A 17,935-nucleotide genomic window follows, 5' to 3' on the forward strand; every position below is an offset into this window, starting at 1 on the left:
AGATAACACGCGCTCATACACACACACAAACGTGCGCCATTAGCATGCAGAAGTGATAATTAAAGCTATGGAAATAGACACAGCCTTCAAAGAGAGTATTTAGACTGTATCTTAGAGAACAAACAGCATGCTTGGTGTGGGAAGAAAATGTTCCTGTGTGTGTATATATTCTAAAATCATATCAACTGTTGTTTTATTTTGTATTCTTTGTTCTGCTTCTCTCTTTAGTAATGAAGATAATACAAAATTAAGTATATTCATGGTGTGTGGTCTTCAGGCATACTATTTGAAACAGCCTTTTTTGTCCTTAAAATTTTTTTGCTCTAGACTTAAGTCTCTAAATGTTATTTTGCTGGGATTTTGTATTTCACTGATGTGAATGAACTCTGATTATTTCAAGGGAACTGGTAATTTTTGTCATTACATTAAACTTTACTCTTTCAAAATGATCATGTTAGTCTATTGTTAATCACTTTAATTGTTCTTTTCCTCCGTAGGAGCTGATGCAACAGAATGGGATTGGTTATGTGTTAAATGCCAGCAATACCTGTCCAAAGCCTGACTTTATCCCTGAGTCTCATTTCCTGCGAGTGCCTGTGAATGATAGCTTTTGTGAGAAAATTTTGCCGTGGTTGGACAAATCAGTAGATTTTATTGGTAAGTAGCTCAAATCATATTATGAGTCTTTTAGGTTATATTTTCATGTATAATTATACCCCTTCCTTCACCCCCCCCCTTTTTTTCTTTAGAGAAAATGAGCCTATTTCAGAGATTTCAAAAGCCTGAAAACAACACATGGTGCTGCTTACTCACTTAGTGGTCAAGGTGACATGTGTGCCATGCTGTCCCTAAGGGGCAAGCCTTGTGAAATCCAAGCTAACTTTTAACAGTACCAATGTTAAGTCTTATAGAATCTGTGACTATGTATTTGCAAGTGTGTGAAAGTCAGTTAAGCATTTGGAGTTAAATTCTGCCCCCGCGCCCCCTTTCTATAAAAGACTTTTGGAATCTTTGGTGATACTCCCTATTACCTTGCTGCTATGTTTTCCCCAGAGAAAGGTCAAATCCTGTGAATACAAATCCCATTACATTTAAAGTCTTTATGTCTGTTACAATGCCAAGGGTTCAGATCCCCATACCAGCCAGCAAAAAAATAATAAAGTCTTTATGTCAAAGATTTCCAAGCCACAGTCCATGTGCCAATAATTTCAAGTAGTATTGGATCTAATAAAAATCACACACGCACGCACGCACGCACGCTCGCTCGCTCGCGTGCGGTCATTTCCTTGTCAGGGGTTGTGGCGGCATCTGATTGGCACCATACCTTGTTTTGCTTCTGGGCCTGTTCAGTTCTGGAGTTTCTCTGACTCTTAGGTGCTGTTGTGACAGTTTGGTGCTGCAGGATCAGGTCTGCTGGTCATAAATTGGTGATGTGTATTGAAATATGGTTTTAGTGGAGACTGGGAACAGAGGAGGAGCACTGCTAGCTCCTCAGCAATGTCACCAAGTGGGGACTCTCAGTGTTCCACGTGAGGAATTTTTGTTGTTTTTTCCCCTAGTCACATAAGTTTGAGCACTCTAACCCATAATTACATACTCTGAATTGATTACTTAAAACCAATTGGTTAATTAAAAATAAAAGAACTAGTTTTTTTTTTTTTAAGTGAAATTATGTAAATTAAGCCCCCTCCTTACTATATTTTTCATCCATGGGAGGAATTTCCTCGGTAATGCTTTTGGAGCTTTGAGTAATTCCAAAGCAGTTCTCTTTTTTTCAACACTTGCAGATTGCCAAGGGCTTTCATCTTTATTTAAGACTCATTCTGTGAAACATCCAAAAATAAATGACTTCGACAATTCACATTAAAATAATCACAAACAAAACTCCAAAAATTAGGGCTGGCCCATGGCTCACTTGGGAGAGCATGGTGTTGACACTACCAAGTCAAAAATTAATGCTCCCCATTGTACATTGAAATATTCAACATATCATTCTGTTTTTGCCTTTTTCAAAACATAATTATGGTTAATGTTCCCATTGCATGTCATATTTATTCAGAGACATTTGGCTCTGACTTCAGCTAAAAAGTGTAATTTCAGGATCTATCTAGAAGAGAACCTGATTCCAACAAGTCATGACAGTATCTAAGCTTTACGAGGGGTTAGTAGAAAAGAGAGAATGTGAATAACTTTGCTCCCAGATTATTTTCTTCTTTTATGAGAGATATGGGATCATCACACCACTTTTCTTTCATACAAAAGGAACTTTATCATGTTCCAACTTGGTTAAATACACACATAAACACATACCCTAATAAATTTGTAATTATCTGTAAATATTTTTATTATCTGCATTTCATTTGCTTGGTCTTGTTTACTAGAGCTCCTGTCCTTATCCCACCCAAATAATTCAAGGTAAAATCTTCAGCCCATTTTTTGAATCCAGACCCTATTCACTGTCATTGTTGCTATTCTCATTTGAAGCCATGGTTAGTCACAGCAGAGAATGTAATTTGAAGATGTACCCCCATACCTGGACTTGATAACCTATAGAGAGGTGACTAAGAACATGTACTTTGGGACCGAACTGTCAGTATTTGAGTCCTGCCTTCCTTGGTCATTAGTGAGGTGGATTTGGGTAAGTTACATAAAACTTCTGTGTGCTTCAGCTTCCTGACCTGGAAACTAAAGATTATATACCTACCTCACAGGGGTATTGTGAGGAGCAAAATAGATAATATATGTGCACTGAATGCCTTGCAAAGTACCTGACTCATAATTGGCTCTTAATAAATATTTTTAAAATTGTTACACAAAGTTCCTTTTTTTCCCTCTCCCAAAAGCTGTACTCTATAACCTTCTTTTCAGCCTTTGTAACTTCTCATCCTCACGTGGTCCTTACACTTTTCATTTCAGACCTCCCTCCCCTTTTTTAACCTCAGATTTTTTTGCCCGAATCTCCGTGGTGGCACCCTGCTGTTTTTATTTCCAATCTTCACCATCATTGCCTTCTTGTCATTCCTTATTTAGAAACTTGCAGAGATTCCTTAGTTTCCAACATAAAAAAATGTAACCCTTAGCCTAACATTCCCAACCCTCCAACACCTGCTCCCTACCTTTGGAACCTTCTCCTGGTTACTTCCCACACAGCTGGTCAGGGCCAGCCAGGGCAGGCTGCTTCCCGAGCACTTCGTTCCATGCCACCCCAGGCTTTCTAGCACACATTTCCCTGCTCCTTTCTGACAGGTCTGTGTGTATTACTTCTTCACCTTAAGACTCAGCATAGTATTCATGCCTGCTAAGACATGTGCTAATGAACCTTACTCTGATATAACCACTTTTTAATTTGATTTTTTTTTTTTTTTGTCTTTTTGTGACCGGTAAGGGGATCGCAACCCTTGGCTTGGTGTCGCCCACACCGCGCTCAGCCAGTGAGCGCACCGGCCATCCCTATATAGGATCTGAACCCGCAGTGGAAGTGCCGCTGCGCTCCCAAGCGCTGCACTCTCCCGAGTGCGCCACGGGGCCGGCCCTTAATTTGATTTTTTAAATACATCATCAAGAGTTGCAGTTGTAAGAACAGTATAGGCGGCACAATGCAGAAAATCTGAAAAACAGAGAAAAGGAAACTTCAGCATTGCAACACAAATTGTTTTGTTTCCTTCCAACCTGTTGCAAATTTTTTATAAAGATTGCTTTTTAAAATATGCATCAGTCAGCCAGTTTTAACTGGGTGCATATTATGTGCCTAGTATTAGATCCTTTGGGAGAATGTTAGAAGCAAGACCCTTCTAGGTCCTTATCAATCTAGTTTTTGAGATAATTATTAAAAATAGAGTATTGTCAACATTAAAAAACTTAAACCCAGATTACTTCCAGTAAGGATTTGAAGCAGCTTACAATAAGAGATTGGGATCAAAAGATACACATATTCACACACATACACATTAAAATGAGATAAAAGAGCAAGAACCAAGTAATATGGGACAAGAAAAGGTACAAGTATGATAGAAAGTGTGAACTGCCATTACCTGTTGAAATTGAATGAAAAACCTTAGCTTTGAGTTTCTTAGTAGGCAAAGCAAAAGGGGAAATACTGAGAGTAGTATAGGATAAACTCTGTATTGTTGAGAAAAGAGAACTGTGTAAGCATGAGACTTATGTACATGGCTTTGTACATCATTATTTTGTATAGTACTTAGTTCTTTGTTTCAGTGGTGCTTTGTGTTCATTTGTTATTTTACTGTGCTTGGTTCCCTATCTAGAAGGGAAGCTGCTTGATAAACTATTGAAAACCCCTGTGTTTTATACTAATGAATGAATTATAAGTCATATATGCTAGAAATTTATAATATTTATAACATAAGCAGTGAGATTGGAGTATCTTCTATTATTCAGCTGCCAAAGCAGTTTCCTTACATATCTGTTAATTATAAGAATTTTAACGTAAGGTTTGGTAAACTTCTGATATTATCAACTGTAAACAAGAATGAAAAGGAAAGAATATAGCTTCATGGCTGTGTACACATGTAATTGTTTAGAATTGAGGCAGTCATAGTACTGGTTAAAACATTAGTTGCTTCCATCCATTTCCACGTGTAAGCTTTTTAAGCCACTCGACAGTGAGAGAGGGCAGCACTGTTTGAATCTCCATGGTTTTTTGGTTCTAACAACATGTTCACGTGTCCTTCTACCATGTTATGGGAAATTAAGGTGATGCAATAAGACACTAACTCCTGGGTATCAAGAAAGAGATAAAAGTTCTTTTGGTCCTCATGAAAGTGACCTGGTCAATCTGATTCATAGTATATACATGGTTTTCTTCTTAAATTAAGCAAGTAAATTGAGCCATTTTATCACACACAAGATTTCTAAAGAAAAATAGAGAACTCATATGAAGACAGGTTCTGAGTTTCAGCATTTGAAAAGTAACTTTGTCTGACATCTTGTTGTGAAGTGATACTGTGATCCAGTCTCTCCCTCTCCCACTTCCCACCCCCTCTTAAATAGTAATGTATGTCACATATATTTGAAATGAAAACAGATTTTTAAAAATTTAATATCATCTCTTACGTAATTAGGGAAAAAAATGGAAGTGTCAGATAATAAGAGTAAACAAAATATTAGCTATATTGTAGGTGTGGGATTTTGAATGCTTTTATTTCCTTCTTTATATACTTTTCTGCATTTCTGAAATTTTCTGCACTAAGCAAGTAGAACCATATAATCACAATGTAGGATTTATACCCAAGAAAATTTATTAAAATAATAAATGATATAAAAAACACAATGAAAAGTACTGAAATAAGAGCCAGGCAACCTGAGTTAGTAACAAATTGCTTAACACTTTTGGACCTTGATTGTCCTGTATGTCAGTGGCGAGGAAATTATCTTCTCCTACCTCCTCAGAAGAATATTGAAAGGAGAAATATGTAAATAGATGAGATTTGCTTTGAGGTTTTCAGGTGAAAGACACTAAGTAAATGGAAACAAGATTTTACTGCTGAACAAAATTGCTATTAGTGATCTTTCTTGAATTTGACTCATACAGAGAAAGCAAAAGCCTCAAATGGCTGTGTCCTCGTGCACTGCTTAGCTGGGATCTCCCGCTCCGCCACCATCGCTATCGCCTACATCATGAAGAGGATGGACATGTCCTTAGATGAAGCTTACAGGTGAGGGCAGGAACGTGTCTTGTGTGACTGGCTTGTTTCATGTTTCATTTGACCTGAAACATGAAGACATATGAGAGTGGGTAACCAGGTTAAAGCAGATGATTGTTTTAGTCATATTCTTTATAGGTTACTGTGGATTTTGTGGTCTTGCAAAGATTGGAAAATAATGCAGTTTTACTATTTAGTATTAATTCTGCTGTCATGTCGGATTCATCCTCAGCTGCTTTTCTTAAATATGTACAATTGCAATGTATCAATTAAAATAAATTTAAAAAATAAAATTTAAGGGGTACACATTCTCAGCTACTTTTTAAGTTTAAGAAACAACAAATCCAGGTAGAGATCTCTATTCTATTATATGAATTTATTCCTTTCCCTAAGTGGGGGAGTATCAGTTGTTCTAATTGCAACTCAGATAACTATCAAATTTCCTACATTCTAGACTTGGCCAGATTTTACTGTGTTTAATTTTGACTGGGTACCCCCATCCCCCTTTTCTTAAAATGGAAGGCAGGCAGTGGCCTCACCGCCCAGGACTGGAGTTCTGTTTAGTGACTGATGTATCTGAGTCCCCTGCACGCCTTGTTGGGTAGAGGTTGTTAGTTTTCATGTGATAAAAAAATATAAACACAGGGAGCAGGCCTGTTTTAACAGTTGAACTTTTTTCTCAAATTGGGAAATTTGGACAAAAGAAATGAGCTACCTGAACAGCTTCCAAATGTGAGGAAAGAGACTGGAGTGGATGGATCCTCCATTTATCTGCACTGGCAACCTCGCCCTCTATTCAGGCTTTGAAAACTTAAGGTCCTCCTGCTCCAGGTAGAAACCAGAAGAAAAGGCACTCTTATCTCATATTACCAAGTCTCATGAGGACCCTACATTTATACTTGTTATAGCTGAGCCTGTGATTTCTGGCTTTGTTAATTTGCTTTGGGTTACTCGATTTCCATGAAGGTTTTTTTTTTCTTCTCTTCCTTAATCAAATGCAGCTTTTCAATGTAGTTTTATTCCTGCATCATCTAAAGAGTATCTATGTGAAGTTCAGGGGCCACTGAAGAATTTGTCTACTAGCTCTAAGACTCTTTGTTTCCTCAATAAAACATAAAAGCTGTCTGTTATTATTTTTATCTTTTGATGAATCGCTTTTAACATGGTGGTTACAAAAATGGACCCAGACATTAGACCTGGTTTTTAATCCCAGCACCATCATTCAATAGCTGTATGATTTCAGACAAGTCACTTAAGGACTTTGTGTGCCTATATGATGGCCATAATTACACCCGCCTGATTGATACAGGGTGGTTTTGAGGTAATTATTTAAATAAATAACTAAATGCATTAGTATAATGCTTAACACACAGAGGCCGCTTATAGCTGGTTATTCTGCCATGTTGAGTACAAAAAGAAGAAACTCAGAAATGTTCCTTTGATACTTTGACCATCCAATTCCATTTTTCTTTGTCATTAATATAAAATGTGAAATGTCTTGAGAAGTGACTGGGGACTTTGAGAGGGGATGACATTGGAAAACTGAAGCTGAAGATTGGCTATCATACTGCATTTCTGATGGTAGCACTGCTGTGTGTGTCGGGGTGGGGGGTCCTTGGTGGTGAGCAGAGAATCATCTCTTACCACGTGCATTGGAAGCCTTGGGTCCTTGAAAATAAGGAAGCTAAAACTAGAGCTTTTGGAGCCTGACCCCTCTCCCTAGCATGCTCCAGGGACAGGTTATAAACTTTTAAAACAGTCATCTTCCAAAGGTATTTGGGAAGTTCTGTCTATATCATTTATCCACTTAATATTCTTAAGGTAAAGTGTAGGTATAGAATTCAGGGGTTTGTTTTTTTTTTCTTCATAGATTTGTGAAAGAAAAAAGACCAACTATATCTCCAAATTTCAATTTTCTGGGCCAACTCCTGGACTATGAGAAGAAGATTAAGAACCAGACTGGAGCATCAGGGCCAAAGAGCAAACTCAAGCTGCTGCACCTGGAGAAGCCAAATGAACCTGTCCCTGCAGTCTCAGAGGGTGGACAAAAAAGCGAAATGTCCTTCAGTCCACTCTGTGCCAACTCTCCTACCTCAGAGGCAGCAGGGCAAAGGCCTGTGCATCCTGCCAGTGTGCCCAGCATGCAGCCATCACTGTTAGAGGACAGCCCCCTGGTACAGGCACTCAATGGGCTCCACCTGTCCTCAGACAAGCTGGAAGACAGCAGTAAGCTCAAGCGTTCCTTCTCTCTGGATATTAAATCAGTTTCATATTCAGCTAGTATGACAGCATCCTTACATGGCTTCTCCTCGTCAGAGGATGCTTTGGAATACTACAAACCTTCCACTGCTCTGGATGGGACCAACAAGCTATGCCAGTTCTCCCCAGTTCAGGAAGTATCAGAGCAGACTCCAGAAACCAGCCCAGATAAGGAGGAAGCCAACATCCCCAAGAAGCCCCAGACCACCAGGCCTTCAGATAGCCAGAGCAAGCGACCACACTCAGTCAGAACCAGCAGCAGTGGCGCCAACCAAAGGTCCTTCTTATCTCCATTGCATCGGAGTGGCAGCGTGGAAGACAATTACCACACCAACTTCCTTTTTGGCCTTTCCACCAGCCAGCAGCACCTCACAAAGTCTGCTGCTGGGCTGGGTCTCAAGGGCTGGCACTCAGATATCCTGGCTCCCCAGACCTCTACCCCTTCCTTGACCAATAGTTGGTATTTTGCCACAGATTCCTCTCATTTCTACTCTGCCTCGGCCGTCTACGGAGGCAGTGCCAGTTACTCTGCCTACAGCTGCAGCCAGCTGCCCACGTGCAGCGACCAAGTTTATTCTGTGCGCAGGCGGCAGAAGCCAAGTGACAGAGCTGACTCGCGGCGGAGCTGGCACGAGGAGAGCCCCTTTGAAAAGCAGTTTAAACGCAGAAGCTGCCAAATGGAGTTTGGAGAGAGCATCATGTCGGAGAACAGGTCGCGAGAAGAACTGGGGAAAGTGGGCAGTCAGTCCAGCTTCTCCGGCAGCATGGAAATCATCGAGGTCTCCTGAGAAGAAAGATTCTCATGGCTTCTGCTGACAGTTCTTTTCTTGTTCACAAAAAAATATTCCCTGTAAATCTGAAATATATATATATGTACATACATATATATTTTTGGAAAATGGAGCTATGGTGTAAAAGCAAAAGATGGATCAACACACTTGTCCTCTCAACATCTGCATTTGAGAGATCAGTTAATGTTTCCCTCAACAAAAGTGGAAGGGCCAATGCTAGAATTGCTCCTAGGTAGAGGAAACAGTTTTGTTCATTGAATAGTATATCCTCTTGTTATAAAAGCAAGTTTATTTGGTGGTAGAAGACAAAATCCCCTACCACTTTCATATTGTGCTACAAAGAGATCTCAAATATTAGTCTTTGTCCAGTCCCTTCCATAGTGCACCTTAGTGCTGAGACTGAGCCAGCTTTTGGGTCGGATGGGTAGACCCTATTAGGGACAGAACCTAATGGTAAATCCAAGAAATGATCATTTCCAAAGCTGATTCACAAATCCAAGCTCACCCGACAGCTGCGTGGTGTGAGCATCATTCTGCTGGACAGACCATTAGGGACCTTGCCAAGATCTACTTTAGAACAAACCCAGTACCTCAGACAGGACAGTCGGGGCTTTCACCACTACCGTGTCTGGTAGACCATTTTCTAGGCTTGAATAGGTGAGTAAGTAGGTAGCAAGTCACACTTTTCAGACCAATTCAAACTGTCTCTGCACAAAATTCCAGTTGGGCCTGGATGGGGGTATTTTTTTTCTTCTCAGCTTTATGAAGAAAAAGAAGGGAACCACCTAGGCCTCAACAACAGCCAGGAACGTGGCAGCAATATGATTTAAGCTAAGGTTGAAGGCCTCCCTCTTTATAAATCAAAGAATTGCTTAAAATGGGGATGTTAATCCTTTAAATAAAGGTTAACTGGGTGTGAAGCCAAATGTGAATTTATTGGAGTTGGTGGCAGAGCAGTAGCACCCTCAGTTTCTCGGCCAAAGTAGATGTTTTCCATTTCATTGTGTGTAAAAATGTAACAATAAGGCAAAATTTGATAGGAAACTACCACGAGAGAAGAAAAACTATGGAAAGAATAAGGAAGGTAAAAGTTGCTGAGGAGAAAGAAGCAGACTATTTCTTCATAGCTTTTCCCCTCTTGGTATGCGATGAGCGTGGTATTTCTGTAATTTCCTCTGACTTTTAAATGTACTAAATAGGGCTGAGAGACAGGCTTTTAGTAAGCAGGGAATATTCAGAATAAAACAGTAAAGGTGATGAGAAGGCACTGAGTTTTCTTTAGCGATGAGCAGGGCAGAAAGCCACTGCCAAGCTATTTCAAAAACCATCGCCAGCGTGTTTTGAGTAGAGCAAGAGCAAGGTGGCTACTCAGTTCTTGACCTTCAATCACTGTATGGAATCAATCCTGGCAGCTGCAAATCGGAGGTAATTAGAACAAGTACACAAATAATAGTACATATCTGCTTTAAACTTCCTGGCTTGAGTTTTACCAACTACAGTTAGGTCCTCTTTTGAAGCCTTAATTCATGTCAGCAGCTGGTGGGGGTGGGGCTGCGGGATGGGGACTGTCATTGTTCTTTACTGTTAAGTGTAGTTAGTTGCTGACTCATATCTCAGGTTTTTTTCTGTGTTTGAGAAATGGACAGTCCTTTGATTAGGATGTGACTTAATGTTTCCTGTGTTGACTGCTAAAACCAGATAGAATGACATGATTCAAAACTGACTTGATCATGAGGCTTATGAGCTTCACAGACATAACTGGTTATGTACAAATAATGTGCTATGACATGGGTGTCAAATGAAGGCAGATGAGTAAACCGCATAGAGTACGTCGTTACCATACAGAAAAAGTTGTGTTAAATGATCTGAGTTAGTTTTTATATATACATTTAAGTCTTTGATGTAATCAGACATCCTCAAGGTTTCACACAGTAATTTTTTTTGTTTTTTTTCCCGTGACCGGCACTCAGCCAGTGAGTGCGCTGGTCAGTCCTATATAGGATCCGAACCCGCGGCGGGAGCGTCGCCGCGCTCCCAGCGCAGCACTCTACCAAGTGCGCCACGGGCTCGGCCCTCACACAGTAATTTTTGATGTTATGTGTACACACACCAGAATCTGGTCACATCTGTGCAACGTTCTTAAGAAATGAAAGCAGTAGGGCCATTGTTAAGTATGTTTCACGAAGGTTGGGAGACTTGGTTTTACGAGATCTTTGGGCAGAAATCTGCCTTGCATCATTTAGGGTTTCTCTTGGCCACGGTCCCCTTCCTTCCTGTAACTGTGATGTAGTCATACAATACATACAACCTTTAGTCCTTGATCACTAAGGTCAAATAATCAGTTCTTGGAATCAAGACTACCGTGCGGAAGGGGCAGCCTGAGAGGCAAGCCTGGCACCTGTGGGCGGTGCTGTGGCGGCTGCTCATGCAATCGTAGGGGAAGCCCTGGTGTCTACTAGGATGATACAGAAAGGTGACTTTAAAGAGCAAAACTAGACTAACATGAGAAATGCTGGAAAATGGTTTAGGACATTTGTAAAGTTAGGTGGAAAGACTGTATAAATGTTTAATATGAATATAGTGTTCTTTTGGCATATGGCAAGCTGTTGAATGGTTAAGTTGTGCATTTCTCATTTTGATGTCATGTATGTTAATATGATGAAATAAAATGAAAACTGGTACCTGTTTATACATAAATGAGAAAGGACCTCTCTCTGCAGTTATAAACTTGGTGAGAACAGTAACCTCTAAGTTGCCAAAAGAAGTGGTGGTGTCATCAGATACATTATGTGCTCAGTCGTTCACAAGAAACACTGGATCATTAGCTAACAGTTTAGTGCCCGCCTTCATTCTTTAATGTGTATACCAAATGTACACTACAGTATAGAAACCTAAGGCGCTTGGTACTTTCTGATTAATTCCAGAGCACACAAGTACAGGAGCTACACACTTGTGGTACATCATAATGTAATATGCAAATAATTTTTATAGTTCTTGTGCGTAAAACTGAGGAAGGATGATGATTAAAGATCTGATGTCCACTCTTGCCAGGTACATGGTGATGACCACTGTGATTACAACACTGGATATGACTTACAAGACTAAAAGCCTAGTCTCAATTAATAAAAATATGCATTAAAGGAATGAAGTATTTACCTTCTGTAAAAGCAGATGGCATAATGATTATAACGACAATCAGATGACCTCATTGAAGTTGTTTGTAAAAAGCTTCTGAATTGAAATTGGATTTAGAAAACTTAAAAGCAAGAAGGACTGGACTGGGTGAGCTAGCACTAGAAAAGCTGTCTTGGCTGGGACCCTACAGAAAAACAGGCAGGAGTGAGATAGAAGAATAAGGGAATGTGGATTAAATCGGTCTCCAGAGATAGAAGGTAGCAGGAGAAACAGGTATTTCAGTGAGAGGCTTTGGATGAGAAAGTGTAGATCTTGGGAAGGCCTGAAATTCAAGCCAGTTGTCTACTTAAAGGCAGAGCTTGGAGCCTCTTAAAGACCAGCCTGAGTAGGTTGGTGTTAGAGAGCTAGTTTGGCTCTGAAAACTAAAATTACACCAGGACTTAAAGCAGAAATAGAGAAGGTGTAGATTTCTGAGGATGTGAAGAAAAATATGGCAAGACTGGAGTAAACCCTGTATGTCCAAAGCGATTATGTGAAGGGTAGGGTATATATTCTGGGGCTAGTTGATGAAAACTTTCTAGCCTCACCTCAAAACATTCACTTATTCTTTTGTCTGGTTTTGTTTTCCTGACATTAAGCAGGCATGTTTTAGGTCTAGTGAACAAAATTTGTCTACGTACCTTCTCTGAATATTACTCTGCTGCATCTATAAATGGAAGAGGGAAGTAAGTTATTTCTAACATTCTGTGGGGCCCATTCATCCTTGTAGAGCATAATTATACTTGGTTATATCTTTAAAGTATTGCAAAATCAATTGGAAAATTACAGTACTGTCCTGGAAGATATTTACAAGTCAGTCATATTGTTGCAGTTTATGTGCAGAGACATCAAATTGTGTTTATGTAAAAAACAAGATTCATTCCAGCTAAAACATCAGAATCAGTTCAAAGATGCTGTCCCACAGCAAGTGCAGAATGTGACTTAGTAGAAGCAGTGTCATAGGCAAATAAGGTAACTTGGAGAGGGTTAGCTCAGCTATGGTGTGGGTTCTCTCTGGTCACAGAATTATGACCATTTCAAAGATGGGATTAAAAGTATGTGGCTCACAAAAGCTTTTAGCATAAATCATTCCGCAAGGAATGAGCCTTGATTAGTGAAGAAGAACTAATTGGCTCATCAGTAAATTCTGCCAGGTCTTATGCTAACACTAATAACCCTGAAAAAACTCCCAAAAGTAATAGACACACATATATACCAGTATACCGCATGAAATGCTGGTTATACTAGTAAGCAACTAGATTTAGTTTTTTAGTTGCCTATATACACACACACACACACACACACACACACACACACACACATATATATATATATATATATATATATATAAAATCTTTTTTTGGTTTGAAGCATGTGAGTAATTATCTGGTTACCCTTCCCCTCTGACATCTGAATGGAAAGTACTTCCTAGTGTGTCAAAAACGGCAAGAAATTTAATGTTATTCATTATAAATTAGTAAATACCACCACCTCCTCTGGGGCGCTATGTAGTTTTTAGCAGAGGAATGAAAAGCAGGATGTGGGAAAGAAAAGCAAAATTATCTCCCTCGTAATTAAGAGAAATTTTACACCTAAAAAGTCCACAAGAAAAACTTTCACTTCTCCCCACTCCATCCTTCAATCTTCAGAATCAACATTTTAAGTAATTTCCTACTGAGTCCTATGTATTTGGGGTATAAACAAATCAGGAAGACAAAGTACCCAACCACACTAGAATTTTAATACAGGTTTGCTCAGGGCTCTCATTCCTGAAGATTGCTGGTCTTGCCTTGGGTCTTACTAGGGGAAATCCCAAAGCTGAGTCCACTTTACTAATCAACACAAAAGTGCCACCTCAGTCTCCCAGGGCCATGAGTTCTTGTAACCTTGGAAACTGGTTGTGGTACCTATCGTGTAAGGGTAACATTACCAGCCTGTTTCACAAGTCTGAAGTAAAAAAGAAATATCTAGAAAATACCAAAATAAATAACCCATTTCTTGAGCACATTCCTGTATCTCAGGATAGGGAGTGCTCAAAACTCATTTCATCAAATATGTACTCTGTGCAGAGAACACCTGGCAGGTATCTAGGTTCAAAATATATTTCATATTCTGAGGGGTTCATCATCTAGGAGGCAAGAGATTAAATACATAAAACTATATTCATACAAGCATATAAAACTTTGAGGGAAACAGACATGAAATCTAATTATAAAGGTTCTCATGAAATCTGCACTATCTTGCTCTTAACCCCACGACTCATTTATTATACACTTATATGCACATAACACAAGGGGTGAAGACCAACTTTACTGACCTTCCATTCCGACTAATAAAACAAGACTGCAGTATACGGGCCTATTTGACGGTGTTCATTAATATAGATGAATAGATCAAAGATAAGCAGAACGGGTTCTGAAAAGATCCTTCTCTAATTAGACGCCTGTCTAATTCGTAATTAAAAAGAAGGAAAGAAGCTCTCCCTTGGGGGCTCAGAAGTTTTAAGTCAATACCAAGACCTAGGACCACTGCTCAGAGACAAACAGGTAGAGATGCTCCTCTTTGTTGCTGGAGCGTTTACTACAGTGTCACAGACTTCAGGGCCCACCCAGACCAGCTCACACTGCAGAGGTGGAAACTGAAGCTCCGTTACCCAAGGATCGAGGCTAGAAATTCCAGCCGGGGCTCTTTCACAACTCCAAGCTGCCTCCTCATCCCTGAAACATCCCACAGTGGCCAGACAGGTCACGTATTAACCACCAAAGAGATCCAGCATAACTGTCCCGTAAAATACAAACCACTCAGATTCCCAGAATCCATCGGGAAAAAGTAAAATACTGAAGAAGGAAAGGACTAGTAATGCCATGTGAAGGTTCTTAGTCAGAAGAACCACGAGGGATGATGTAAAATAAGGGGTTTGTTAAAGAAATCTGACCTTAAGGAGCTGGTAAAACAGGCTCAGCTAGGCTGTTTCTTCTTCACCTGAGTCCAGGGCAGGTGGTTGGGAAGGAAGGTAGACGCGCAGTGGGGGAGAGCAAGGACCACTGAGACCTGCAAGCAACAAGCTGGGACCTGTGTCTGTCTCTTACCAGAACCCACACTGGCCTCTCCTGTTCTCTAAGCCTTCACCCTCCCTGCTGCAAATGACCTTGAGAAGCTGGAGCTCACATACCTGGCCTGGGAACGCTGAAGGTAGAGTCCACAGGAGCTGAGAAGCTGTGGGCCCAGCTGCTGCCAACGCCAGAGGGGCAGCACATCCATGGACATGTGCGTGAGACGGAACATGGGCTTTCAGTGAATAAGCATGGCTATTGCTTTACATCCACTTCCAAGTCCCATGCAAATTTCTCTTGTGGCCAACCCTCACCAGACACAAACAGGAAAAGGAATTCTACAAAACACAGTTCAGCTTAGCCAAGTTGACAACACTGTAAAACCATTTATGAGAATTTTTCAAAAAATGTTAAATTTACCTATTGTTCTTCTTTCTTCTCTGCTTCTGCCTGATAATAAGTAGCCTATCACCTTTCTACTTGGCACCCAAATCTAAGTTATACTATGTTTTTCCTGACTTCTTTATGAGAAGCAAAAGAGTTGGATGGAGAGCTGACTGGCTGAGAATTTCTTTCAGACCGAGAAGGCTCGGTCTGCCTTCTTGCTATGTTCAAATCACCAACTTCTTTTTTTTTTTTTTTGCTTTCTCTTATATCCTCACATATTTATTCTTATAGATTCTTATTCTTTATTTATTTGTGCTTTTTTTTTTTTAATTTTATTTTGTCGATATACATTGTGGCTGATTATTGCTCCCCATCACCAAAACCTCCCTCCCTTCTCCCTCCCCCCCCTCCCAACAATGTCCTTTCTGTTTGCTTGTCGTATCAACTTCAAGTAATTGTGGTTGTTATATCTTCTCCCCCCCCCCCCGGTTTTGTGTGTGTGTGTGTGTGTGTGTGTGTGTGTGTGTGTGTGTGTGTGTGAATTTATCTATTAATTTTTAGCTCCCACCAATAAGTGAGAACATGTGGTATTTTTCTTTCTGTGCCTGACTTGTTTCACTTAATATAATTCTCTCGAGGTCCATCCATGTTGTTGCAAATGGCAGTATTTCATTCGTTTTTTTTTAAAATCTTATTTTGTCGATATACATTGTGGCTGATTATTGCTCCCCATCACCAAAACCTCCCTCCCTTCTCCCTCCCCCCCTCCCCCCAACAATGTCCTTTCTGTTTGCTTGTCGTATCAACTTCAAGTAATTGTGGTTGTTATATCTTCTTCCCCCCCCCCCGGTTTTGTGTGTGTGTGTGTGTGTGTGAATTTATATATTAATTTTTAGCTCCCACCAATTAGTGAGAACATGTGGTATTTCTCTTTCTGTGCCTGACTTGTTTCACTTAATATAATTCTCTCGAGGTCCATCCATGTTGTTGCAAATGGCAGTATTTCATTCGCTTTTATAGCTGAGCAGTATTCCATTGTGTAGATGTACCACATTTTCCGTATCCACTCATCTGATGATGGACATTTGGGCTGGTTCCAACTCTTGGCTATTGTAAAGAGTGCTGCGATGAACATTGGGGAACAGGTATACCTTCGACTTGATGATTTCCATTCCTCTGGGTATATTCCCAACAGTGGGATAGCTGGGTCGTATGGTAGATCTATCTGCAATTGTCTGAGGAACCTCCATACCATTTTCCATAGAGGCTGCACCATTTTGCAGTCCCACCAACAATGTATGAGAGTTCCTTTTTCTCCGCAACCTTGCCAGCATTTATCGTTCAGAGTCTTTTGGATTTTAGCCATCCTAACTGGGGTTAGATGGTATCTCAGTGTGGTTTTGATTTGCATTTCCCGGATGCTGAGTGATGTTGAGCATTTTTCATATGTCTGTTGGCCATTTGTATATCTTCCTTAGAGAAATGCCTACTTAGCTCTTTTGCCCATTTTTTAATTGGGTTGCTTGTTTCCTTCTTGTAAAGTTGTTTGAGTTCCTTATATATTCTGGATATTAATCCTTTGTCAGATGTATATTTTGCAAATATTTTCTCCCACTCTGTTGGTTATCTTTTAACTCTGTTAATTGTTTCTTTTGCTGTGCAGAAGCTTTTTAGTTTTATATAATCCCATTTGTTTATTTTTCCTTTGGTTGCCCGTGCTTTTGGGGTCGTATTCATGAAGTCTGTGTCCAGTCCTATTTCCTGAAGTGTTTTTCCTATGTTTTCTTTAAGAAGTTTTATTGTTTCAGGGTGTATATTTAAATCCTTAATCCATTTTGAGTTGATTTTAGTACAAGGTGAGAGGTATGGATCTAGTTTCATTCTCCTGCATATGGATATCCAGTTATCCCAGCACCATTTGCTGAAGAGGCAGTCCCTTCCCCAGTGAATAGGCTTCGTGCCTTTGTCAAAGATCAGATGGCAGTAAGTGTGTGGGTTGATTTCTGGATTCTCTATTCTATTCCATTGGTCAGTGTGTCTGTTTTTATGCCAGTACCATACTGTTTTGGTTATTATAGCTTTGTAGTATAGTTTAAAGTCAGTTAGTGTTATGCCTCCAGCTTTAGTTTTTTTGCTCAGCATTGCTTTGGCTATGCGTGGTCTTTTATTGTTCCATATAAATGACTGGATAGTTTTTTCCATTTCTGAGAAAAATGTCTTTGGAATTTTGATGGGGATTGCATTGAATTTGTATATCACTTTGGGTAGTATGGACATTTTCACTATGTTGATTCTTCCAATCCAAGAGCATGGGATATCTTTCCATCTTCTTGTATCCTCTCTAATTTCTCTCAGCAGTGGTTTGTAGTTCTCATTATAGAGATTTTTCACCTCCTTGGTTAACTCAATTCCTAAGTATTTTTTTTTTTGGTGGATATTGTAAATGGGCAGGCTTTCTTGATTTCTCGTTCTGCATGTTCACTATTGGAGAAAAGAAATGCTACTGATTTTTGTGTGTTGATTTTGTATCCTGCTACTGTGCTGAAATCATTTATCAATTCCAGGAGTTTTTTTGTAGAGGTTTTAGGCTGTTCGATATATAGGATCA

General features: G+C 39.8%; 1 protein-coding gene across 9 annotated transcripts in view; it reads left to right on the top strand.

Annotated features, from left to right (window-relative positions):
• DUSP16 (dual specificity phosphatase 16) overlaps positions 1-11,630 on the top strand; it is a 78,052-nt gene extending 66,422 nt beyond the window's left edge. For all 9 annotated transcript variants that reach the window (XM_063075615.1, XM_063075613.1, XM_063075611.1 and 6 more), the window contains 3 exons: positions 498-657; positions 5,552-5,675; positions 7,534-11,630. In XM_063075615.1, coding sequence (XP_062931685.1) covers positions 498-657; positions 5,552-5,675; positions 7,534-8,710 — 1,461 coding nt within the window. In that variant the 3' untranslated portion in view covers positions 8,711-11,630. The remainder of the gene's footprint in view (positions 1-497; positions 658-5,551; positions 5,676-7,533) is intronic.
• The last annotated feature ends 6,305 nt before the right edge of the window (positions 11,631-17,935 follow it).

This window comes from Cynocephalus volans, chromosome 12 (genome assembly GCF_027409185.1).
Source record: "Cynocephalus volans isolate mCynVol1 chromosome 12, mCynVol1.pri, whole genome shotgun sequence".
Lineage (NCBI taxonomy): Eukaryota > Metazoa > Chordata > Mammalia > Dermoptera > Cynocephalidae > Cynocephalus > Cynocephalus volans.